The sequence below is a fragment of the Phocoena sinus genome, chromosome 2 (genome assembly GCF_008692025.1).
Source record: "Phocoena sinus isolate mPhoSin1 chromosome 2, mPhoSin1.pri, whole genome shotgun sequence".
NCBI classification, from domain to species: Eukaryota; Metazoa; Chordata; class Mammalia; order Artiodactyla; family Phocoenidae; genus Phocoena; species Phocoena sinus.
In genome coordinates this window covers 68741-95835 of record NC_045764.1, presented here as the reverse complement: position 1 = coordinate 95835, position 27095 = coordinate 68741, and the positions used below count along the sequence as shown (strand labels likewise).

The window sequence follows — 27095 nt, the reverse complement described above, 5'->3', positions numbered from 1 at the left end:
ATTATTATACTAAGTGAAGTAAGTCAGAAAGAGAAAGATAAATACCATATGATATCACTTATATATGGAATCTAAAATATGACACAAATGAACTTATTTTTGAAACAGAAACAGACATAGAAAACAAACTTATGGTTACCAAAGGGTAAAGGGGGTGGGGCAGGGGTAAATTAGGAGTTTGGGATTAGCAGAGACAAACTACTATATATAAAATAGATAAACAACAAGATCCTACTGGATATTGACTGTATTCAACATCCTGTAATAAACTAAAATGGAAAACAATATGAAAAAGAATATGTATTTATATGCATAACTGAATCACTTTGCTGTACACCAGAAACTAACACATTGTAAATCAACTATACTTCAGTAATAAAAAAAGGAGTGAATTTTAAAAATTTAAAGTAGATTATAATCACTGAAAGGGAAACAGCTGTCTATTATGAAACAAAATCCAGAAGTCATTTTAAAAACATTAGTTAATTCAACTACAAACAGAAGGCATGGCAACCAGCAAAATGGGGATGGGAGAGTAGGGGGGTGGGGAGACTCATGACTCAAAACGGTCATTTCATTAGTATATGAATGGTTTCTATAATCAAGAAGAAAATTCTAATAGTCCAAAAGGGAAACCAGGAAAAGATATAAGATGATAGTTCACCCAGAGAGGAAATATGGTGAGTCTAAGCAACAAATTAAAAAAGTAAAATCAAAATAAGATACCAGTGGCACAAATCAAACATTTTAATGACATTCTGGGACAGGCTGTGGCAAAACAAAACTTCATGCACTGCTTATGAGGGTGTAAACTGATATAGCTTCTATGGATTTTATCATTAACTCTGAAATTTAAAATGGGATATCCTTGGGTTTCCCTGGTGGCGCAGTGGTTGAGGGTCCACCGGCCGATGCAGGGGTCACGGGTTCGTGCCCTGGTCCGGGAAGATCCCACATGCCGCGGAGCGGCTGGGCCCGTGAGCCATGGCCGCTGAGCCTGCGTGTCCAGAGCCTGTGCTCCGCAACGAGAGAGGCCACAACAGTGAGAGGCCTGCGTACCGCCAAAAAAAAAAAGGGGGGGGGGATATCCTTTGGCCCAGTAAATCCCTTTCTACAAAAACATCTCACAAATATAGTTCTTGTGCTCTAAGTAAAAGACATTCATTCACTTAGCACTGTTTATATCAGCAAAACACTCTAAAAGACCCACAGATCTATCAATAGGGTTATGGCTCATTAATTTATGTTTCACCCATACACTGGAAAATTATAAAGCAATTCAAAAGAGTAAGATAACTCTACATGCAGTCAAGTTAAGATCCTTTGACATATTTGGTGAACAATGTAATCTGCATACACGGTGCAATAATAATACTCATGGAAAAGATATACCTGCATATATTTTGATATGCCTGCAAATGCAAAGAAAACGGTTTGAAAGGATAAACACCCACTTTTTAACACTTCCGTTAAGAGGAGGAATGGGACAGAAGGAAGTTTTAGGGTTGGCTTCTGGGTTATTTTCTTCTTTTTCACTTTTCATTCTATGCATTTACTTCTAACTTTTTACAAGGAGAATGTTATGTCTGTAGTTAAAGAATAAAAACAACTAAATTAGGTGTACCAGGTTCACCAAAGCCTTACCCTGAGAACCATGCTTCTGGATGATCCCCAAAGGTAAAAGCTGCCACTTAGAACACACGACATATCTGTGCCATTTGTGTGTGTGTGTGTGTGTGTGTGTGTGTGCGCGCGCGGGGGGGCCGGGGGGGCGACCGTGAACCAGCCAAATTCTGCCAATAAATTGTGAGTCCTGTAGGACAGGCACGATTCCATTCGCCTGTAAGACGTGTTTCTTGTATTTACTGAATCGTGAGAGGCTGGGCGCAGAGACACATTTGGGGCTGGTTAGGCTACCATGTGGCCGCCAGCGAAGCTCCAGCCTCCGGGCGCGAGCAGCCCGGGCTCAAACAGACTCCCTCAGAATTTCTCCAGGAAACCGTCGGGTGGGTAGAGATGGGCGCTCCGTCCAGCAGCGCCCTTCCAATCTGCTGTCCTGTTTGAGAACGTCGCCTTTCCTTCCCGGAAATGAGCCTTAATGCAGCTAAGGTTGCGCCAGAGGCGGCGCCCGGGCGGGAGGCGGGGCAGGAACCGGGGCCCGTAGCGCAGGGGCCGGAGGCGGGGCCGGGGCAGGACTCGGAGAGCTGGCCGCAGCCGCCGGCAGGGCCCGGCTCCGAGCCTCTCCCGGCTGCAGAGCCCGAGCCGGAGCGGGTCTCGGCGTCGGGTCCGGGACGGGAGCTCGAGCTGGGCTGGGATGCGGGGCAGCGCGCAGGGGCCCCGCCGGAGTCGCAGCCTCTGCCGGCGTCGGAGTCTGAGAACGGAGTGTCCGAGAGACCCCGCTGCCACACCGACTGCCTGGAGGTGCCGCTCTCCCGGGCCTTCCGGCGGCTGGGATGGGAGGTGGGCTCGCACCCCCCCGGATCTTCTTGCTGCTGCCCATGGTTTTAATGGCCGTCCTCGGCGCTGGCCTGATTCACCTGCCCAAGGAAGAAGAAGACCTCGAGGAGCAATACACCCCGATAGGGAGCCCCGCCAAGGCTGAGCGACGCTTCGTGCAGGGACATTTCACCGCCAACGAATCCAATCTCTTCTCCATCGCCAGGAAGAGCACCGGGGTCAGTTATGCTTCCATTCTAGTGGTCTCCGACACCAACTCGCTGCTGGAACAAGAAACCTTATCAGAAATTAGTGAAGTGGACGACGCGGTTCAGGCTTTGACTGTGACACAGGCAAAGGGAACCCAGATCCTCTACAATGAGGTGCACTTGAAGAACCAGGGCTACTGTGTACCCTCCCACCCACTCTTGTTCGCCTGGAAAACGAACAGTGTCCTCAACCTGAAAAACATCACCTTCCCCATCTACAGCCTAGCCGGCCAGGTCGTGTACCTGGCCAACATCCTTGGAGGAACTGTGTTAGGCGAGAGCATGGGACTGAGCCAGTTACTCCTGGAGGCCAAAGCCATGCGGCTGCAGTACTACCTGAAGACTGGCGAAGGAGAGGACAGCGAACGCAGCAAGGCGTGGCTGATCCACTTCCTGAACCAAGTTGGCAACCTTGAAAAGAGTCTGGCCTTGAAGAAGATCCAGGTTCCTAGCGGCTGGGGCTTTACAGGGAGGCCAGGAGAAGGTGGGAGGGATAAGAAGACTTGTTCCAACAGCACTCTCTAATTACTTGATGGAGCCCTTGACTTGAAGCTGGGTGTGTTCTGCTGTATTTGGTCCTTAATCCAACTTTCTTAACATAGCGTACTGAAGAATGCCACAAAAGAATCTAAAAGTGGATATATGCATATGTATAACTGATTCACTTTGCTGTACACCTGAAACTAACACATAACTGTAAATCAACTATACAACCAAATTTTTTAAAAATAAAATAAAATAAAAAAGAGAGCTAAGACCTAAAAAAAAAAAAAAAGCCAGAAATCTTAAATCCTTGGTAACATTTTGCTGAAAAACACAAATTGTACATCCTCAAGGTTGTTCTGTTCAGTACAGACATTGATCTTAAGGTTTAGTTCGGTTTTCTGGTCAAATTACTTTGAAATTTTTACTTTAAGTTAAAGTCTTTGCTGTTTCTGGGAGCCCCCTAAAATTTGTTTAGAGTTCAGTGGAATAAAAAAAACCAAATATATAAGCAAAAGTTCCATGGTTTTGTTGAAAAAGAATGCTGAGCATTTTAAAAGTAAATTATAGCATAGTGCTAGGCACATGGTAGCTGTTCTGTAATTGCTGGGCTGGCAAACCTAATACTCTGAACAAAACTGGTGAAAGTGAGACACCTTCTGGAAAAAGCCTTTGAATACCCAGTCCTTAATGAAATGATATTTGTGCAGTTAAAATAGTAAAAGATAACAACCTAATAAAAATTTAGAAAAAGCCAAAATGTCTATAGTTATCAATGATTTTTTTATATAAGATTCAGATTTCATATATTCAGGAGTTTTAAACTTTAGATTTTTGAAATAAACTTTGGAAAGCATGCCAGAGATTTGTGGGAAGAAGCAAATCTTTATTACCTTCTTTATTCTAAAATCATAATCCACATAGTTTGATTCTTTACTGAATTTTAATGTTTCAATCAATAAGCTATAGTGTTTCAATATCATTTGTAACACACACAATATCAGAATTAAAAGTTACTTATCTGAGTATCTTTTTGTGGCAGGTGGTCTACTTTATATCACTTTCTAAACAACTGGAATTTGAGGCAACTTCTATGACAGTGATCCCCTTGTTTCACTTGGCATACCTTCTAATCATATTATTTGCAATCACATCATGCTACAGGTAAAAGACTTTTATTAGTTTTAAACACTAACTTTAAAAAATATTTTATTGCGGTAGTATATATGTATATAATGTATATATAATATATGTAACATAAAATGTACCATTTTAAAAATCATTAAAAAACAGTTACTTATTTATTTAATTATTGGGCTATGCCAGGTCTTAGTTGCGGCACATGGGATCTTTATTTGCAGCATGTGGGCTCTTAGTTGTGGCATGCAGGCTCTTAGTTGTGGCATGCGGGATCTAGTTTCCTGACCAGGGATCCAACCTGGGCCCCGTGCACTGGGAGCATGGAGTCTTGACCACTGGACCACCAGGGAAGTCCCTAAAAACCATTTTTAAGTGTACAATTTAGTGGCATTAGTTACATTCACACTGTTGTGCAACCATCACAACTATCTCTTCATAAATATGTTCCATCACCCCAAACAGAAACTCTGTAACCATTAAGCAATAACTCCCCATTGTCTCCCCCAAGTCTTGGTTACTTTTTTTTTTTTTTTTTTTTTTATGCGTTACGCGGGCCTCTCACTGTTGTGGCCTCTCCCGTTGCGGAGGACAGGCTCCGGACGCGCAGGCTCAGCGGCCATGGCTCACGGGCCCAGCCGCTCCGCGGCATGTGGGATCCTCCCAGACCGGGGCACGAACCCGTGTCCCCTGCATCGGCAGGCGGACTCTCAACCACTGCGCCACCAGGGAAGCCCGGTTACTTTTTAATCTACTTTCTGTTTCCATGATTTTGCCTATTGTAGAGATTTCATATAAGTGGAATCATACAGTATTTGTCCTTTTGTGACTGGCTTATTTCACTTTGCATAATGTTTTCAAGGCTTATCCATGTTTTAGCATGAATTCCTTTTTATGGCTGAATAATATTCCATTTTATGTATATACCACATTTTATCTACTTATCTGTTTATGGGCCCTTGGAATATTTCCATCTTCTGACTATAGTGAATAATGCTGCAATGAACGTTGGTGTACAAATCTCTGTTTGAACTTGTTTTCAATTCTTTTCAGCATATACCTAGGAGTAGAATTAGTGGGTTGTATGATAATTCTCTGGTTAGCTTTTTGAAGAACCACCAAACTATTTTTCACAGAGGCTACACCATTTTATATCCCACCAGCAATATGTAGGTTTTCCAATTTCTCCACATCCTCACCAACACTTATTTTCTGTTTTATTGATTATAGCCATCCTTGTAGGTATAAAGTGACATCTCATTGTGGATTTGATTTGCATTTCCCTAGTAACTAATGATGTTAAGTATCTTTTTTATGTGTTTACTGGTCATTTGTATATCTTCTTTGGAGAAGTGTCTATTCAGGTCCTTTGCCCTTTTTTTTTTGTCTGTGCCACACAGCTTGCAGGATCTTAGTTTCCTGACCAGGGATTGAACTCAGGCCCTTGGCAGTGAGAGCGTGGAGTCCTAACCACTGGACTGCCCGGAAATTCCCACATTTGCCTATTTTTAATGAAATTGTTTGTCCTTTTGTTGTGTTGAGTCCTATTGTTGATGAGTACTTTATATATTTTAGATATTAAATCCTTATCAAGATATATGATTTGCAAATATTTCCTCCCACTCTGTAGATTATCTCTTTACTTTCTTGATAATGTCCTTTAATGCACAAAAGTTTTAATTTTGATGAAATTCAACTTATTTATTTTTGCTACTTGTGTTTTGGTGTTATATCTAAGAATCCATTGACGAGTCCAAGGTCATGCACATTTACCCTATGTTTCTTTCAAGAGTTTTATGGTTTTAGCTCTGAAATTTAGGTGATTGCAATTTTTAATTCATAGTTGTATGTCATGTGGAGTAGGGGTCCAACTTAATTCTTGTACATGTGGAAATTCAGTTGTCCAAGTACCATTTGTTGAAGAGACTGTTCTTTCCCAGTTGAATGGACTTGGCATCCTTGTCAAAAATCAATGGGCTGTAGATGTATGGGTTTATTTCCAGACGCTCAGTTCTAGTCCATTGGTCTATATGTCAATCCATATACTAGTACCACTCTGTTTTAATTATTGTAGCTTTTTTATAAGTTTTGAAATCTGGAAATCTCAGCTGTCCATTTTTTTTTTTTCATTTTAAGGTTATTTTGGATATCCAGGGCTCCTTGTAATTCCATATGAATTTGAGTGTTGACCTTTCCATTTCTGGAAGAAAACGCCATTGGTATTTTGATAGAGATTGTGTTGAATCTGTAGATTGCTTAGGTGAGATTGTCATTTTGACAATATTAAGTCTTCCTCCCCATGAACTAAGAATGTCTTTCCATTAATTTAGGTCTTCTTTAGTTTTCATCAATGTTTTGTAGTTTTCAGCATACACGTCTTTCACTTCTTTGGTTAAATGCATTCCTAAGTATTTCATTATTTTAAACACTAAATGGAATTACTTCTTTAAGTTCGTTTTGAGATTGTTCATTGTGCATGGATAGAAACCGCTGAATCCTGTGTGTTTATCTTATAACCTGCAGATTTACTGAATTTGTTTACTAATGTTAGTAGTTTTCTTGTGGAGTCTTTGGATTTTTCATATATATAATCATATAATCTGTGCAAAGAGATAGTTACAATTCTTCCTTTCCAATTTGAATTCCTTTTATTTCAATTTCTTGTCTAATTGCTCTGGCTAGCACTTCCAGTACAATGTTGAATATCATTGGTGAAAGTGGGCATCCTTATCTTGTTCCTGATCTTAGGTGGAAAGCTTTCCATTTTTCACCATTGAGTATGATATTAGCTATGCAGTTTTCATTATTGACTTTATAACTTTGAGGAACTTTCCTTCCATTCCTTGTTTTTGAGTGTTTTTATCATGAGAAGATATTGGAATTTGTCAAATGCCTTTTCTGCATCTTTTGAGATGATCATGTGGTTTTTATCCTTTGTTCCATTAGTGTGGCGTATTACATTGATTGATTTTCCCATGTTGAACCACTCTTGCATTCCTGGGGTAAATCCCATATGGTCATGATGTATAATCCTTTCAATATGCTATTGAATTGTGTTTGCTAGAATTTTATTGAGGATTTTTGTTTCTATATTTATAAGAGGTGTTATCTGTAGCTTTCTTGTGATACCTTTGTGTGGAATTGATATCAATGTAATGATGGCCTCATCATATGAGTTAGGAAGTGTTCCCTTCCTTTCAACTTTTTGGAAGGGTTTGAAAAGGATTGGTATTAATTCTTCTTTACATGTTTGGTAAAATTCACTAGTGAAGCCATCTGGTCCTGGACTTTTTTTGTTGGGAGGTTTTTGATTACTGATTCAATCCTTTTACTTGTTACATGTCTGTTGAAATGTTCTACTTCATCTTGAGTCAGTTTAGGTCTTTGTGTATTTCTAGGAATTTGTGCATTTTATCTAGGTTATCCAGTTTGTTGGCATAAGTTAATAGTAGTCTCTTATAATCCTTTACATTTCTGTAAGTTCAGTAGTAATGTCCTCACTTTCATATCTGATTTAGTTATTTGTATCTTTTTTATTTTCTCCTTTGTCACTCTAGATAAATGTTTGTCAATTTTGTTGATCTTTTTCAATAACCACTTTTGGTTTTGTTGGTTTTGTCTATTGTTTTTCTATTCTCAATTTTATTTATCACTGTTCTAATCTTTATTATTTTCTTCCTTCTGTTAGCTTTGTGTTAGGTTTTCTCTTCTTTTTCTGGTTCCACAAGATGTCTAAATCCACAAAGTGGTTTGAGATCTTTTCTCTTTTTTAATGTAGCTATAAATTTACCTCTGGGCACTGGTGTCACTACATCTCATAAATTATGGTATTTTGTATGTTTGTTTTCATTTTCCTTATAAATTATCTGCCTAGATGTTTTATCCATTATTGAAAGTGATGTATTGAATTTGCCAACTATTACTGTAGAGCTATATATTTCTCTCTACAATTCTGTTAATATTTGCTTCATATATTTTGGGTCTCTGTTTTGTGGTTAATTTATGTTTATAGTTGTTATATCTTCCTGATTCATTGGCCTTTTTATCAATATATAGTGTCCCTCTGTCTCTTTTAACAGTTTTTGAAATAAAGTCTATTTTTGTCTGATATCAGTATAGCCACCCCTGATCTCTTTTGGTTACTATTCATATGGAGTATCTTTTTAAATCCTCTTTCAATCTATTCATGTCTTTGGATATAAAGTGAGTCTCTTGTACACAGCATATAGTTGAATCATGCTGTTTTATCCATTCTGACAATATCTGCCTTTTGATTGGAAAGTTTAATTTATTTAGATTTAAAATCATTGCTGACAAGGAAGGACTTACTCCTGCTGTTTTGCTGTTTGTATTCTGTATATATTATAGCTTATTGTCCTTCATTTCATCCACTTATGCCTTTTTTTTTTTTTTTTTTTTGGCCATGCTGCACAGCTTGTGGGATCTTTTTTTAAATACTCACCTTTTTTTTTTTTTATTTTAAATTTTATTTTTTTTTCGCTGCTCCACGGCATGTGGGATCTTCCCGGACGGGGGCACGAACCCGTGTCCTCTGCATAGGCAGGCGGACTCTCAACCACTGCGCCACCAGGGAAGCCCAGCTTGTGGGATCTTAATTCTCCGACCAGAGATTGAACCCAGGCCCAGGCAGTGAAAGCTCCAAGTCTTAACCACTGGACCAGTGAATTCCTGATTTATGCCTTCTTTTATGTTTAGTTTCTATTTTTCTAGTGAGCTGTTTTGATTCTTTTTTCATTTCCTTTTGTGATGGTTTTTAGAGACTTTCTTTGTGGTTACCATGGAGATTCATATAACATCTTAAATTTAAAATGATCTATATTAAATTAATACCTACTTAACTTTTAACTATGCTGCTTCTATACATCTCTGTCCTCCCTCCCTTATGTTGTTGTCATAAATTATATCCTTATACATTGTATGCACTATAACATAGATTTATAGTTATTTTTATGTCATTGTCTTTTAAATTCTGTAGGAAGTAAAAGGTAGAGTTACAAACCAAAAGTACAATAATACTTGTTTTTGTATTTGCCCGTGTATTTGCCTTTACTGGAGATCTGTATTTCTTCATGACTTCGGTTACTTTTTTTTTTTCCTTCATTTCAATCTGAAGGAGTTCCTTCAGCATTTCTTATAAGACAGGCCTAGTGATAACAAATTCCCTCAGCTCTTCTTTATCTGTAAATGTCTTAATTTCTCCTTCATATTTGAAGGAGGGTTTTCTGGACACTGCCTTGAAGTTGATCGGTTTTTCTTTTAACACTTTCAATATCATCCATTGTCCCTTGGCCTCCATGGTTTCTGATGAGAAATCAACCTTGATACTTATTAAGTATCCTTTGTACGTGATCAGTTGCTTCTTTCTTGCTGCTTCCAAGACTCTCTTTGTCTTCGTCTTTCAATAGTTTGATTATAATGTCTCTTGGTGTGGATCATTTTGAGTTTATCCTACTTGGAATTTGTTAAGTTTCTTGGATTTGTAGCTTCATGTCTTCTATCAAATTTGGGAAGTTTTCAGTCATTATACTTTAAATATTCTTTCTGCCTTTTTTTCCCTCTCTTCTTTTTCAGGGACACCCATAATATGTATGTGGGTTTGCTTGCTGGAATCTAACAGGTCAGTGAGGTACTTTTCACTTCTTATTTCTTTCAGCCTCTCAGACTCAGTAATTTCAATTGACCTATCTTCAAGTTCACTGGTTCTTTATTATGCCTGCTAAATCTGTTATTGAACATCTCTAGTGTTTTGTTTTTTTATTTCAGTTGTACTTTTCAGCTCTAGAATTTTAGTTCCTTTTAAGTTTTTTTCCTATCTCTTTATTTAAATGATCACTTTGTTCATACATTATTTTCCTTATATCCTTGTCAGTGCTCACCTTTAGTTCTCTAAGCTTATTTAGGACAGCATTTTATAGTCTTTATCTACTAAGTCCTGTCTCTGTCTTTCCTGTCAATTTATTTTGTTCCTTTGCCTGATCAATACTTTCCTATTTATTTGTTTGCCTTGGGATTTTGTTGTTGTTGAAAACTTGGCATTTGACTATTATAATGTGGTAACTGGAAATCAGATTTCCTACCTCCCCAGGGTTTCCTGATGTTTGTTTGCTTGTTTGTTTAATACTGTAGTAGTTGATCTTCTTAGTGACTTTCCCAAACTATTATTGCAAAGATTGTATTCCTTGTTTATGTTGTCACTGAAGTCCTGTTCCTTAGCTTGTGTTCAGCTATTGTTTTGACAGAAATTTCCTTGCATTCCAGGAGCTCTCCCAGTCTTTTCAAAATGGTTCTGTGCCTGGACTCTCCTTCAACACTTACCCAGGGTTATGCCATGACTGGGGATTAGCCATAGGTGAAAGCTTAGTGTCTTAAGTCCTTTTTGAGCATTATATCTTGCCATGGGTGACTTTCTAAATTCCCCAGTATACACAGGCACTTGTGAATATTCTAAACTCCAGAGAAATGCTCCCCAGCTTCTGCCTTAGGCAGTCTTTTGTATGTTTGGGCTGTAATCTTTTGCCCTATGCATGTGAAGTTTGTTTATTCAGTTTGTGGTGTTTCCACCTTTCTCAACCTGAGTTTTGTGTTAGACAAAACAGAGGAGTGCCTTGCATCAGTCCTTCAGGTAGTCCCTAGGCAGTTTAGAACTGATATATAAAATATTACGTGAATAAGGTCTGCTCTGCTCCTTCCAGAAATAAGGACATAGTCCCACACTGGTAACATGGGCTGTTGATGCTTTACGACTGCTGTTGCTTTAAGACTTTGCTTTAAGACTCTTGTCACTTTAAGACTATGGCCAGTTTAACACATCTGCCACTTTATTGTCACTGCCACTTTAAAACTTCTATCCCACCAGAGAGGGAAGTGAAGTAGGGCATATAAACTCACTACAAACTTTCCTACTGTTTTAAACGCCCCCTGCCTTTTTTTTTTTTTTTCAGCCCTCTGTAAACTTTTGACTGTTTTCCAGAGATCACAGAGTTGGTTCTGACAACTTCTGCTTGTTTTTCTATGTATCGGTTGGGAGACAAGAAGTAGAAAATTCTTACTCTACATTTTTCTGCTGTCTAGCAGTAAACTCTTATTTTTTAAACCTAATGACTTAAAACAAATTTTGCCCATTAGCAATAGTATGCAATCAAATGGAATAGTAAAAAGAGATTTTGGCTGGTTTTGTTTGCTTTCGTATATGTTTATTACCTTACATGTTTGCCAGTTATGATTAGTTGTGTCATTTGGAGGCAGATATGCTGATAGAGCTAAGAAACAAGTCTTTATTTCTATTATAAATTTGAACTAGTACTTTTAACTATACAAAAAAGTAAGCTCTAATTTAATTGACACGGGCATCTCCATTGTTCTGGTGTGGAGTTTACTTTGTTAAGCACTTGTTATCTAGGCATTAAGGTTAGTTTGAGCTCTTATGGCCGGAAAGCTAAAATATGAAAAATATAAGCCAAAAAAAATAGAATTTAGATGTAGAAAGAACCTCACAAATAATATTATTCTAATGATTCTCACATCAGAGTCACAGAGAGAGCCCTAAAACCACATATTCTGAGGCCCTGCCCTATTGAATCAAGTATCTGGAGGCTAAATCTGAAAATCTATATTTCAAAAATTTCTCCAATTTATTCTCATAAGTACATAAGTCTGGGGGAAAATGATATAATTTAACTCTCTAGTTTAAGGTGGAGAAAGATGTGAGGCTCCAATAGGTAAAGGGACGTAACCACACTGGGCGCATCTTTAGAGTCAATGAGCTAATTTATAACTTTGTTATTCTGGAAAGGAAGATCACATCCCTTAGAAAATAAAGAAATGAAAAAAGAAGGAAGCAAGAAAAAAGGAGGAAGAAGGGAAAGAAGGAAGGGAGGAAGGGAGGGAGGGGGGAGGAAAGAAAGCAAAATTCAGCCGTGTTAAAGTTAGTAGGATAAATAATTTTTTAAATTAGTATGGAATCTATAAGGTACCAAGAACTAGTTTGACAAAAGTCTTCTACTGGATAGTTGGTTCTGAATATACAAAGTTATGTCAATTCTTGCTTATCTGTAGCAAATAACTGTGAACAGTAATGCAGAAAATCTTGTATTGAAGGCAATTAGAAAATGACTTACATTTGTCTTTGAAGACTTTTTATGCTTATATAACCAACACATTGAACACACAGGACACATGAGGTGTAAACATAAAGCAACTTTATTTTCATCTCCCTCTGTTCCCTTTAAGTTTTGTAGGTAGAGCAAGTTCTTCCTCTGCCCCATAAAAACTGAGGCAGGCCCTGTGACTTTCATTGTCATTCTTAGGTAAGACAGAGTCCTCCAATCAGAATTAAAATGTCCATGTCCATGTAATAAACAAAAAGTGGTAACTTGATTTGAAGCTGAGGTTTCCCCCTCTCTTAGCTGGAGCACACTGCATGGGAAAACCTTTTACGGGGAAAAAAGGGCTTCCCTGCCCTCTTCTATCACTTCTTATCTTGCTGTACTAGTTCCTGGGTTGGAACATGCCCAAGGAGAAGAGGAAAGGGAAGAGGAAGATTCTTAAGCCATACATGCTGAGTGATGGTCTAATAGATGCTTTTTCTGGGTTTGAATATACAACTGATTCTCCTGTGAGAGCTTTTGTAAGTTCCTTGACATCTCTCACTCCCAGTTCTCTGTTATCACTGAGAATCTTCTCTCTGTTCTGGGTGGGGCCTCCTAGACAGTCCCTAAGATATCCCCATCCTGCCTGTCTCACACACTTATATATGAAAGTTATTCCTTGCCTACATGCATTTACCTCATACAGAACCATTATTCAAACACATTTTGTGGTTCCATATTTACTGTCTTGCAGTGAAGTCATTTAAACAGTAGTAAGACTTTCTCAAAAGGTGTACTCCAAATTGAACTTCATTCTATAGTAAGTACTGGTATGTTGAGCTTCCAGACTATTTCAAAATTGTCTGACGTTTTGGAAATGACAAAACTTACACCAAATGTGAGATCAATTTCAGAAAAAAATCCGGAGAATCTTTCCCTTCACAAATACACTGTAAACTATTCTTTAGTCTTGATAGACATCATTATCTTTCAAGGAAGATGTGGATCCCTCACCAAGTGTATACATAGATTGTATTCTAAGTGGGATGATTTCTAATTTAGCCTCCCCTTAAGTGAATAGAAAATTCAGGAAATTGGCCTTTTTGCTGCCAGTGATGCCTAACTGCCTGAGCATTGGAATCATATGAAGAAATTTCTAGACACTTGGATTCTGCAGCTTCTCTACAAACGTATAGATCAGAATCTGCAGAGCTGTGTTCCAGGACTGCAGGAATCTAAAGTTCTAAGACTCTCCTAAGTCATTCTGATAAACTGCTTAACCAAGGTCCTTCTTGGGGACTAGAAAATCTGCAAGTGTGTTCACCAAACAGTGCTCTACATTCACATCTTCCCTCCATTGCCTATTGAACATTAAAATGAAGGTCATTTAGAAAAAGTCAACACAGCAACTAGCCAAAGTCAAGTCACTCTAGCCAATAAAATACCTCACTCCCCCATCCTCTGAAATATTTACACCAAGAAAATCCAGAAACCTGAAAGAGGGAATGGGGATAAACATGTCACATGTAGCTTTTATCCTCATTAATCTTTCTGATTTCACAGTTCATCTGTGTTACTTTCTTATCTTAAATTCCTATAAACCAGTATTGTTACTTTAAGAAGTATTTGTTATAATCAAAGTTTGTCATAACAAAGACATTTACTTTTGCTCTGGAGTGAGACTGTGTGTGTGTGTGTGTGTGTGTGTGTGTGTGTATTTTGTGTATTTTTGGGCCCTGAGTTTAACTGACAGCATCAGCAGTTTGAGAAAAAGTGAGATACAGGCACAGTGTAGGTTTTTTTTTTTTGGTAGTAATAAGAAAGTTTAGCTATTTTAATGTGGTCCTGCCTGAATAAGGTCTTTATATTCTTGCTGTTTTGGAATCAGCAGCTCCATTGGCTTAGTTGACTCTCCCAGTTTTCAAACCAAACTTAGTTCCTCTCTCCTGCTAAAAATATCTAGAGGCAGGTATCAGTCATTTGTTTTGGAGCAGTTAGCAAATGAGTAAAGTAGAAAACCAGAGGCTGTTGTCAGTATTTTAAAATGTAAAGTCATGGGTGTTGGGAGGAAAAGTGTTAAACCCATTCCTTAATTGCTGTGTATGTATTCCCATTTCTGTTGGTCCAACCAAGAAACAGGCATAGTTTGTGTTACTCAAAATGGAGTACATATCACATATTTTTTGCAATTAGTAGCCACTTCTCTAGAGCCCACTTCTCCATCAGAGGAAAGTATGAAAATCTTTTAGGAGGAGGCTTTACTTTTTTTTTTTTAATTTTTATTTTTTTTAAACAGCAGGTTCTTATTAGTCATCAGTTTTACACACATCAGTGTATACATGTTAGTCCCAATCTCCCAGTTCATCACACCACCACCACCCCCCCCCCACCGCTTTCTCCCATTGGTGTCCATACGTTTGTTCTCTACATTAGTGTCTCTATTTCTGCCCTGCAAACTGGATCATCTGTACCATTTTTCTAGGTTCCACATATATGCGTTAATATACGGTATTTATTTTTCTCTTTCTGACTTACTTCACTCTGTATGCCAGTCTCTAGGTCCATCCACATCTGTACAAATGACTTGATTTCATTCTTTTTATGGCTGAGTAATATTCCAATGTATATATGTACCACATCTTCTTTATCCATTCATCTGTTGATAGGCATTTAGGTTGCTTCCATGACCTGGCTATTGTAAATAGTGCCGCAATGAACATTGCGGTGCATGTGTCATTTTGAATTGTAGTTTTCTCTGGGTATATGCCCAGTAGTGGGATTGCTGGATCATATGGTAATTCTATTTTTAGTTTTTTAAGGAACCTCCGTACTGTTCTCCATAGTGGCTGTATCAGTTTACATTCCCACCAACAGTGCAAGAGGGTTCCCTTTTCTCCACACCCTCTCCAACATATGTTGTTTGTAGATTTTCTGATGACGCCCATCCTAACTGGTGTGAGGTGATACCTCATTGTAGTTTTGAGTTGTATTTCTCTAATAATTAGTGATGTTGAGCAGCTTTTCATGTGCCTCTTGGCCATCTGTATGTCTTCTTTGGAGAAATGTCAATTTAGGTCTTCTGCCCATTTTTGGATTGGGTAGTTTGTTTCTTTAATATCGAGCTGCATGAGCTGTTTATATATTTTGGAGATTAATCCTTTGTCCGTTGATTCGTTTGTGAATATTTTCTCCCATTCTGAGGGTTGTCTTTTTGTCTTGTTTATGGTTTCCTTTGCTGTGCAAAAGCTTTTAAGTTTCATTAGGTCCCATTTGTTTATTTTTATTTTTATTTCCATTTCTCTAGGAGGTGGGTCAAAAAGGATCTTGCTGTGATTTATGTCATAGAGTGTTCTGCCTATGTTTTCCTCTAAGAGTTTGATAGTGTCTGGCCTTACATCTAGGTCTTTAATCCATTTTGAGCTTATTTTTGTGTGTGGTGTTAGGGAGTGATCTAATCTCATACTTTTATATGTACCTGTCCAGTTTTCCCAGCACCACTTATTGAAGAGGCTGTCCTTTCTCCACTGTACATTCCTGCCTCCTTTATCAAAGATAAGGTGACTGTATGTGCGTGGGTTTATCTCTGGGCTTTCTATCCTGTTCCATTGATCTATCTTTCTGTTTTTGTGCCAGTACCATATTATCTTGATTACTGTAGCTTTGTAGTATAGTCTGAAGTCTGAGAGCCTGATACCTCCAGCTCCTTTTTTTTCCCTCAAGATTGCTTTGGCTATTTGGGGTCTTTTGTGTCTCCATACAAAGTTTAAGATTTTTTGTTCTAGTTCTGTAAAAATTGCCATTGGTAATTTGATAGGGATTGCATTGAATCTGTAGATCGCTTTGGGTAGTAGAGTCATTTTCAGCATATTGATTCTTCCAATCCAAGAACATGGCATATCTCTCCATCTGTTTGTTTTATCTTTAATTTCTTTATCAATGTCTTACAGTTTTCTGCATACCGGTCTTTTGTCTCTCCTAGGTATTTTATTCTTTTTGTTGCATTGGTAAATGGGAGTGTTTCCTTAATTTCTTTCAGATTTTTCATCATTAGTGTATAGGAATGCAATAGATTTCTGTGCATTAATTTTGTATCCTGCAACTTTACCAAATTCATTGCTTAGCTCTAGTAATTTTCTGGTGGCATCTTTAGGATTCTCTATGTATAGTATCATGTCATCTGCAAACAGTGAGAGTTTTACTTCTTCTTTTCCAATTTGTATTCCTTTTATTTCTTTTTCTTCTTTGATTGCTGTGGCTAGGACTTCCAAAACTATGTTGAATAATAGTGGTGAGAGTGGACATCCTTGTCTTGCTCCTGATCTTAGAGGAAATGCTTTCAGTTTTTCACCATTGAGAATGATGTTTGCTGTGGCCTTTATTATGTTGAGGTAGGTTCCCTCTATGCCAACTTTCTGGAGAGTTTTTATCATAAATGGGTGCTGGATTTTGTCAAAAGATTTTTCTGCATCTATTGAGATTATCATATGATTTTTCTTCTTCAATTTATTAATATGGTGTATCACATTGAATGATTTGCATATATTGAAGAATCCTTGTATCCCTGGGATAAATCCCACTTGATCATGGTGTATGCTCCTTTTAATGTGTTGTTGGATTCTGTTTGCTAGTATTTTTGTATCTATATTCATGAGTGATATTGGCCTGTAATTTTCTTTTTTTGTAGTATCTTTGTCTGGTTTTGGTATCAGGGTGATGGGGGCCTCATAGAATGAGTTTGGGAGTGTTCCTTCCTCTGCAATTTTTTGGAAGAGTTTGAGAAGGATGGGTGTTAGCTCTTCTCTAAATGTTTGATAGAATTCACCTGTAAAGCCATCTGGTCCTGTACTTTTGTTTGTTGGAAGAATTTTTTTTTTTTTTTTTTGCAGTACACGGGCCTCTCACTGTTGTGGCCTCTCCCATTGTGGAGCACAGGCTCCGGACGCGCAGGCTCAGCAGCCATGGCTCACGGGCCCAGCTGCTCCATGGCATGTGGGATCTTCCCAGACCGGGGCACGAACCCATGTCCCCTGCATCGGCAGGCGGACTCTCAACCACTGCGCCACCAGGGAAGCCCCTGTTGGAAGGTTTTTAATCACAGTTTCAATTTCATTACTTGTGATTGGTCTGTTCATATTTTCTATTTGTTCCTGGTTCAGTCTTGGAAGGTAATACCTTTCTAAGAATTTGTCCATTTCTTCCAGGTTGTCCATTTTATTGACATAGAGTTGCTTGTAGTAGTGTCTTAGAATGCTTTGTATTTCTGCGGTGTCTGTTGTAACTTCTCCTTTTTCATTTCTAATTTTATTGATTTGAGTCCTCTCCCTCTTTTTCTTGATGAGTCTGGCTAATGGTTTATCAGTTTCATTTACCTTCTCAAAGAACCAGCTTTTAGTTTTATTGATCCTTGCTATTGTTTTCTTTGTTTCTATTTCAGTTATTTCTGCTCTGATATTTATGATTTCTTTCCTTCTGCTAACTTTGGGTTTTGTTTGTTCTTCTTTCTCTAGTTCCTTTATGTGTAAGGTTAGATTATTTGAGATTTTTCTTATTTCTTGAGGTAGGCTTGTATAGGTATAAACTTCCCTCTTAGAACTGCTTTTGCTGTATCCCATAGCTTTTGGATTGTCATGTTTTCATTGTCATTTGTGTCTAGGTATTTTTTGATTTCCTCTTTGATTTCTTCAGTGATCTCTTGGTTATTTAGTAACATAGTGTTTAGCCTCCATGCATTTGTGTTTTTTACATTTTTCCTCTGTAATTCATTTCTAATCTCATAGCATTGTGGTCAGAAAAGATGCTTGATATGATTTCAATTTTCTTAAATTTACTGAGACTTGATTTGTGACCCAAGATGTGATCTATCCTGGAGAGTGTTCCGTGCACACTTGAGAAGAAAGTGTAATCTGATGTTTCTGGATGGAATGTCCTATAAATATCAATTAAATCTATCTGGTCTGTTGTGTCATTTAAAGCTTGTGTTTCCTTATTAATTTTCATCTTGGATGATCTGTCCATTGGTGTAAGTGAGGTGTTAAAGTCCCCCACTATTATTGTGTTAGTGTCAATATCTTCTTTTAGAGCTGTTAACAGGTGCCTTATGCATTGAGGTGCTCCTATGTTGGGTGCATATATATTTATAATTGTTATATCTTCTTCTTGGATTGATCCCTTGATCATTATGTAGTGTCCTTCCTTGTCTCTTGTAACAGTCTTTATTTTAAAGTGTATTTTATCTGATATGCATATTGCTACTCCATCTTTCTTTTGATTTCCATTTGCATGGAATATCTTTTTCCATCCCCTCACATTCAGTCTGTATGTGTCGCTACGTCTGAAGTGGGTCTCTTGTCGACAGCATGTATATGGGTCTTGTTTTTGTATCCATTCATCCAGTCTGTGTCTTTTGGTTGGAGCATTTAATCCATTGACTTTAAGGTAATTATCGATATGTGTGCTCCTATGACCATTTTCTTAATTGTTTTAGGTTTGTTTTTGTAGGTCCCTTAATTCTCTTGTGTTTCCCACTTAGAGAAGTTCCTTTAGCATTTGTTGTAGAGCTGGTTTGGTGGTGCTGAATTCTCTTAGCTTTTGCTTGTCTGTAAAGCTTTGATTTCTCCATAGAATCTGAATGAGATCCTTGCTGGGTAGAGTCATCTTGGCTGTAGATTCTTCCCTTTCATCACTTTAAGTATATCATGCCACTCCATTCTGGCTTGTAGAGTTTCTGCTGAGAAATCAGCTGTTAACCTTATGGGAGTTCCCTTGTACATTATTTGTCATTTTTCCCTTGCTGCTTTCAATAATTTTTCTTTGTCTTTAATTTTTGCCAATTTGATTACTATGTGTCTCACAGTGTTTCTCCTTGGGTTTATCCTGTATGGGACTTGCTGCACTTCCTGGACTTGGGTGGTATTTCATTTCCCATGTTAGGGAAGTTTTCGAATATAATCCCTTCAAATATTTTCTTGAGTCGTTTCTCTCTCTCTTCTCCTTCTGGGACCCCTATAGTGCGAATGTTGTTGCGTTTAATGTTTTCCCAGAGGTCTCTTAGGATGTCTTCATTTCTTTTCATTCTTTTTTCTTTATTCTGTTCTGTGGCAGTGAATTCCACCATTCTGTCTTCCAGGTCACTTATCCGTTCTTCTGCCTCAGTTATTCTGCTATTGATTCCTTCTGGTGTAGTTTTCATTTCAGTTATTGTATTGTTCATCTCTGTTTGTTTGTTCTTTAATTCTTCTAGGTCTTTGTTAAACATTTCTTGTATCTTCTCGATCTTTGCCTCCATTGTTTTTCCGAGTTCCTGGATCATCTTCACTATCATTATTCTGAATTCTTTTTCTGGAAGGTTGCCTACCTCCACTTCATTTAGTTGTTTTTCTGGGGTTTTATCTTGTTCCTTCATCTGGTACATAGCCCTCTGCCTTTTCATCTTGTCTATCTTTCTGTGAATGTGGTTTTTGTTCCACAGGCTGTAGTTCTTTTTGCTTCTAGAAGGAGGCTTTCATACTTTTTGTTAGCCAGATACATATTGAACCAGGTTTGAAATACAGGAGCTATTTAGGGCTAACTGGAGTCACAGGTGGGTGAGAAGACAACTGGATATAGGTACTTCCATTTGCTGTTGCGTTCCATTCACACTCCTTTGAAGATCAGAGTGGAATTAACCATCTGCAGTGTTTTAGTATATCTTTGTGGTCCTGAAATGCCAGTCAGTGGATTTGTGCTTGGCTAGATGTGTAAGAATCAACCAGTATAGTTTGGTAAAAGTACAGATTCCCAAGTTTTCTGTCTCCAAACTCCCTTTTTTTTTTCAGTTGGTCTGGGCTAGTGCCTGGAAATTAAAGTTCTCCAGCAGACAGGTATGAGAATTATTGCCCAAGAGGGCTCTGTATAGGTGTCCAATTCAAGAACGTTATGAATTGCTGGAATTTCAGTATGGAAGCTACCACTACAAGTTCCATGATTTTTCCCTCCAAATTTACAGGTGTGACTGTATACGAAACAAAATGTGGGTTGCAGCCTTTGGAGTGATTTCTGCTGCCTTGGCAGTGGTGAGTGGCTTTGGCCTGATGTTGTACATTGGGGTGCCATTTGTGATCATAGTTGCAAATTCACCATTTCTTATTCTAGGTGAGTAAAACAAAATGTGAGGCTGCACATTGTGTATGTGGGGGTGTGGGGTGGATAATGGAAGGGGATTGTGTTAGATTAAGCAGAATAATTATATTTAGGTGGCTCTACAGATCCAAAATGGGGTATCAGGAAAGAAGAAAATCAGATGGAATTCTGAGTCTTTAGAGTTAGAAAAATCTAGTACCCCAAATGGAAAAACACAGACCAGGGACATGAACAGGCAGTTCACACACACACACACACACACACACACACACACACACACACACACAAAATCCAAAATACTAGTTACTGAAAATATAAGAAAAAGTATTTGACCTTTCAGTAAATCAAGGGATGCAAGTTAAAACAAAAGTGAGACACCTTTGTTTTCTTTTCTTATTAATGAATATTAGCAGGATTAAAGGTTTGGGGAATGTTGTATGCAAATGAACACTCATGTTCTGCTGGGGGAAGTTTGTAAATTGGTGCACTTTTAATATACAACTTTGCAACAGATCAAAAGAGTTAAAAATTTAAAAGGGAATACCTTTGACCTGCCAACTCCACTTCTAGGAGTTTGTCCTAATTATTGGACAAGTGCTCACAAAGTAGAACGTGTATTTCATTTCAGTGTGATTTAGAATAGGAAAAAACAAGAACAACCTAATCCCATATCGACATGGGATCGATCCACTCAAACATAGCGTATTAAAGTTTTGGAATCCTATTCACTCTTTAAAAAGAGGTAGATATAAAGTGTTAAATGAAAAATGCTGGCTATGAAACAAGATGTTTAAAATAGATATACAAATATATGTGTATATTTGTATAGAGCAAATTCTGGATGGCTATACTTAAAATATTAGCAAGGATTATCCCCGAAGGGTGGAATTACAGTTGTTTAAATTTTTTCTTTGCCTTTTCCTGTACTTTCAGGATTTATTTTACAATAAGCATGAGAAGATAAGTATGTTCGTATTTTGGAAAGTAAGCAACTTGGAAGAAATAATATTTGATTTCTTAGGGGAGACAGTGGAAGAAACCTTCCTAGTACACACTCACACTGAAAATATCAGAAAGCTCTCAGTGTTCCCACAGTCATAAATAACTATAGTTAAAATCTATGCAACCGATTTAATATAAAGCATCTTCGTACTGTCTGTGTATACATAGAAGTATGAGTGTAGGGCTGTGTGTGTGTATGAGTGTGTGTGGGGGGGGGTTGTGATTTCAGTAACTCAAGAAATATACGAGGACAATTTTCGAACAAGGCTCTATAAAGAAAAAACTGGTTTTTAAATACCTAATAAATATCAATGAGTTTATCCGTCGTCCTTAGTACCTCTGATTCTTCCCTTTTGTTCAGCTGAATACAACTGAAATCCACAAAGCTGGCTGCAGGGGGAGTGTCGGGATGCAGTTTATGACACACTACGTAAACCTGTGTCAGTGTAGGCCTCGTACCGCATGTTAGTTCCAAGTACTGATTCTGTATCAGTGTACACAGAGACAGACGTGTGCATGAATGAAAGCAGTAGCAAGCTTGAGGCAGACGAAATCTGTCTGCAACGTGCTCATGCTGTCCTTTGTAATCCCATTTCTTCTCCGTGGTCCTCCTCTCCTAGCCTTCATTGATGGTTTCAAAGTCCTCAGATGTTCTCCTGTCCTCTTTATTCCAAACCAATCAGGAAACGTCATTGTGGAAAAGACTGATTACCCTAGTAGGCATTTAATATGTAAAGGATTCTTAATATTTACTTTGGTGCATATTTCTGATCTCAAGAGAGCCTGCATTTTATTGTGATAATGCCTTAACCTGGGCAAGTGAAGTTTGAATAATAGCCTTCTGGGTATCAAAAACAGACTAGCAGGAAAACTGCATTTGTGTGTGTGTGTGTGTGTGTGTCTATAAACTATGGGGTGCCTCTACAATCAGCACATTGACAGCTAGATGCTAACTGTAGAACAGATAAATCCAGCTCATATTTTAAGCAACAGTATGTTGGCTCAACGTTAGTGCACTAGAATAAAATGGTTTATGGGAGAAAATGGTCTCTCAAGTATTCTAATGGAGTCAAGGATACATTGCTAATCCCACTTCACCTAACACCCAACAGCCAGGTTTCCTGACTCATCATTGAAACACCCTAAATGATGACTAGGAGTAGAGTATACTGTGCTCTGTGCAAACAGGAGTACGTGCAAAGCACAGAGCTACTACAGAGCAAGGAGCGATAAGTTCTGTTGTGGATTCAGAGGCAACCAGAGAAAGCATCACAGAAAGAAGTATCAAAACACAGATTGAGGAAGATAAATAAGACCTTAAGAGATGGACAAAGAAATGGTGTGAACTGATCTGTTTAATGTTTAATGGATGTTCATATGTATGAAGATTCTGTTTCTTTCTTTAACAGGTTTTGGGGTCGATGACATGTTTATCATGATTTCTGCCTGGCAGAAGACCAACCTCGTGGATAGCATAAAAGAACGGATGTCCAATGTCTGTTCAAAAGTGGCAGTGTCCATTACAATCACCAACATCCTGGCCTTCTATACAAGAATTATGACCTCTTTCAGGTCTGTACAATACTTCTGCATCTATACAGTAACAACCCTTCTCTTTTGTTATTTTTATAACATCACCTGTTTCGGAGCATTTATGGCCCTGGATGGTAAAAGAGAAGTAGTTTGTCTATGCTGGTTGAAGAAACCAGGAAATCCTGACCAAAAATGTTCCTCATTAAAAAAGCCCTGCCGCCTCCCATGTAATTCTCTCCGAGACAAACATAAAGCTGATATCCACCTGATGAATTTGTTCTTTAGAGACTATTTTGGTCCTTTTCTCACAAGCACTGAGTCCAAGTTTTTGTAGTGCTTATATACATTTTGTACATCATAAGTAGTATATATGGGTGTTTCCAAGTGCAGAAAGGTTTAGACCTCCGAAATTTGGCAAGTGATGACTCCTGCATCACACCGTATTTTAATGTAGAAGAAGAACATTTTTCAACTTATGGTCCCAGGGTTATGGTTATTGTTACTGAAGCTCTTGACTGTTGGGAAGGAGATGCTAGGCAAAAATTGGAAAAATGTCTTGTAGATTTTGAAAACAGTGACTATGTAGATAAAAATCTTACAGAGTTTTGATTATGAGAATATGTGAAATATATGGAAAACCACCATCACGATGTAAATGATAAGATAACTTTTCTAAAAAATATTCCCAATTTTGTAATAGATTCTCCACTTTTTATGTATGATATTAACATTACATCATCACAGGAAATCATCTGTTCCCAGGCCTTCATTCAGACCATGGGTGTTTCTTCTTCAACCAATAAGAAGCTGATATTACTCCAGTTCCGAGACATGGCTGAAAAGTGTGAAATTCCCCTAATGGTGTATAACCAGGCGTTCATATATTTTGATCAGTATTCTGCAATATTAGAAAACACTGTTTGAAATGTAATTGTTGCCTCAACAGCTATGTTCATTGTTTCCTTACTGTTAATCCCTCACCCGCTGTGTTCTTTGTGGGTAACTTTTGCTATCGCTTCTGTGATTTTAGGAGTAACAGGTTTCATGGCATTCTGGAACATCAATCTTGATTCCATATCCATGAGTAATCTTGTCATTTGTATAGGGGTTTTCTTTTGATTTTTCTGCGCACATTTCCTATGCATTTGTTTCCAGTTCAAAGCCCTCAGTAAACCAAAAAACCATCGAGGCATTGTATCTGCTAGGCTACCCTGTGTTGCAAAGTGCAATTTCAACAATAATAGGAGTGTGTGTCTTATCTGCAGCTAAAGCATACATCTTCAGGACATTTTTTAAGATTATGTTTCTTGTTATGGTATTTGGAGTTGCTCATGGCCTAATTTTTATTCCGGTATTCTTAACGTTTTTTTGAAAGTTTGACTAGCCACTAACCAATCAAAGACCAATTATAGAATTCCTGATTGCCCCAATCCAATCTGATAAAAATGTGCTATTAAGAATAGTCAATAAACTAAAGACAAAGGGATGTTTCCTTGGTGTGGAGATCCCATTTTAAAATGTTATTTAAAATATCCTGAGAAAAATTAATTAGTCTTACATTAAAATATCTTTGCTAAATTAGGAAGTGTTGTCATCTTTATTATGGTCTATACAATCAAGCATAAGTATAACTTTCCAGTTATTTTTTCCTTTTATTTCATCATTAGTAGTTTATGCCTGGAATTCAGATATTTTATGTGTTATGCTATAAATGGAATATTATTTTCATTGTACTTCCCATATGCATTATTATGTAAAAGTGCAACTGGTTATTATTTATTCTCCTAGTCTGGGGTTTTTCTATGCATGTTCTTAGTGGTGTATTTTGCTGAACTGAAGTTTTTAAGTTTTGGAATCCAATTTATCGTTTTTTTAATGGTTAGTGTTTTCTGTGTCCTCTCTAAGAAATTTTTGCCTAATCCAAGATTACAAAAGATTCATCTATGTTTTCTTCTCAAAGCTAGTAGTTTTATTTTTACATTTAGGTCTATGATTCATAGACCCATGTTTGTTGGGAAGTATGGATAGAGGTTCATTGTCTTCCCATTATAGTTATCCAGTTGTCCCAGCAGCGTTAGTGAAAAGACTGTCCTTTCACCATTGGGATTAATTTGGCACCTCTGTCAGAGAATCAATTGACAATTTATGTGTGACTCTATTTTTGTGCATTGATCTGTTTTTCTATCATACCACACTGCATTGATTACTGAAGCTTTCTATTAATTATTGAAATTAGGTAAGGTATCCAACATTTTTCCTCTTTTCCAAATTGTTTTGGCTATTCTAGTTTCTTTGCATTTAGATACTAATTTTAGAATCATTTGTCAATTTATCAAAAAAAATCTGGGATTTTTGATTGGGATCATGATTGGGTTATGGTGAATCTACAGATCAATTTGGGGAAAATAGATATCTTAGCAGTATGGACTCTTCCAATCTGTGAGCATGGTTTATCTCTCCATTTTTTATATCTTCTTTAATTTCTCTCAGGCATGTCTTATAGATTTACATGGATTTCTTCTAAGTACATTAATTTATTATATCATTGTAAGTATTTTAAATCCCCTTTCCATTTTTTTTACTAGTACATAAAAATAAAATTGGTTTTGGCATACCTACCTTATACTGTGTAATCCTTTTAGGTTCATTTATTAGTTCATGTAGAGTTTTTTAGTTTCTCTTAATAGTTTTTATCTATGCAATTATGTAAAGGTCACATAAAGACAATTCTGTTTCTCCCTACATAAACTTTATCTTGTACTTATCTTATTGCACTGGCTTAAAATGTCCAGTAAAATGTGGGAAAATGTACTGAAAGCAGACATCATTGCCTTGTTCTCAACTTTGTAAGGAACGTGGTCAATATCTCAGGCAGTATGATTATTACCTGGAAGTTTTTCATAGCCATCTTCTGTCAGATTGTGGAAGCTCTTTTCTACATATAGTTTTCTGGGATGTTTTAACATGAATGGGTATTAAATTTTGTCAAATAATTTCTGTCCATTGACTGAGATTATCATGTCTGTTTTTCTATCTTAATCTGTGAATGTGACAATTTATATTGAGTGATTTTTTAATATTATACCAACCTTGCATTCCTAGGATGACTCACATTTAGTCGTGGCATGTTATTATTTTCATATATTGCTGTCTTTGTTTTGTTAATATTTTGTCAATGATATATGTTCCTGTGTTCATGAGGCATATTGGTCTACAATTCCCTTTTTTGTAATGCCTTTCTCAGGTCTTTATATCAGGGTTATGCTGCCCTCAGGAAACAAGCCAGTAAATATATATTCCTCCTCTTCTATTTTCTGAAATATATGATGTATGGTTGATATAATTCTTTCATTTCTTACTTAAATGTTCAGTAGAATTCACCAGTGAAGTCTTCTGGGCATGGAGCTTTTCTGGGAAGGATTTTTATTTCAGATTCACTTTCTTTAACAAATAGAAGGCCATTCAGATGTTCTTTTTCTTCTAGGGTCAATTTTGGTATGTTTGGTTTTATAAGGAATTTGCCCATTTTGCTAATTGGCTAATTGATTATTTTCTTACCATTTTAATGTCTAGTGATGTCCCCTGTGCAGTTCTTGATATTGGTAATTTGTATTATGTACCTTTTATTTCTTGGTCAAGGGATTATCAATTTTATTAAATTTTTCCAAGAACCGGCTTTTGGCTTTATTGATTTCTTTTATTTCTCTATTTGCTACTTGATTGCCACACTCTTCATTCATTCGAGTTTAAATTTCTCTTCATTTTCTAGCTTTTTAAGGTGGTAGGATAAGTCACTGATTTTAAGATTTATTCTTTTCTAAGAAAGCTTTTAATGTGATAAATTTCCTTCTAACTAGTCTTTTAACTATCCACAAATTTCTAGATGAGGGGTGTTCATTATCGTTCATTTTGAAATAAGCTCGTATTTTCCTTGTGATTTCTTCTTTGACCATGAATCAAGCAATACCTTTATTTTCTCTTCATTATTTAAGAATAGTTTAAGCAGTCC

At 37.4% G+C, this 27095-nt stretch overlaps 1 protein-coding gene across 1 annotated transcript; it reads left to right on the top strand.

Moving 5' to 3' along the window:
* Nucleotides 1–2088: 2088 nt before the first annotated feature.
* On the top strand, nt 2089–26705 carry PTCHD3 (patched domain containing 3). Its single transcript, XM_032624712.1, is given in 6 exon segments — nt 2089–2472; nt 2475–3149; nt 4231–4352; nt 20418–20563; nt 22963–23409; nt 23412–26705. Coding segments are annotated over 6 exon segments (2373 nt in total). The 3' UTR covers nt 24011–26705.
* The last annotated feature ends 390 nt before the right edge of the window (nt 26706–27095 follow it).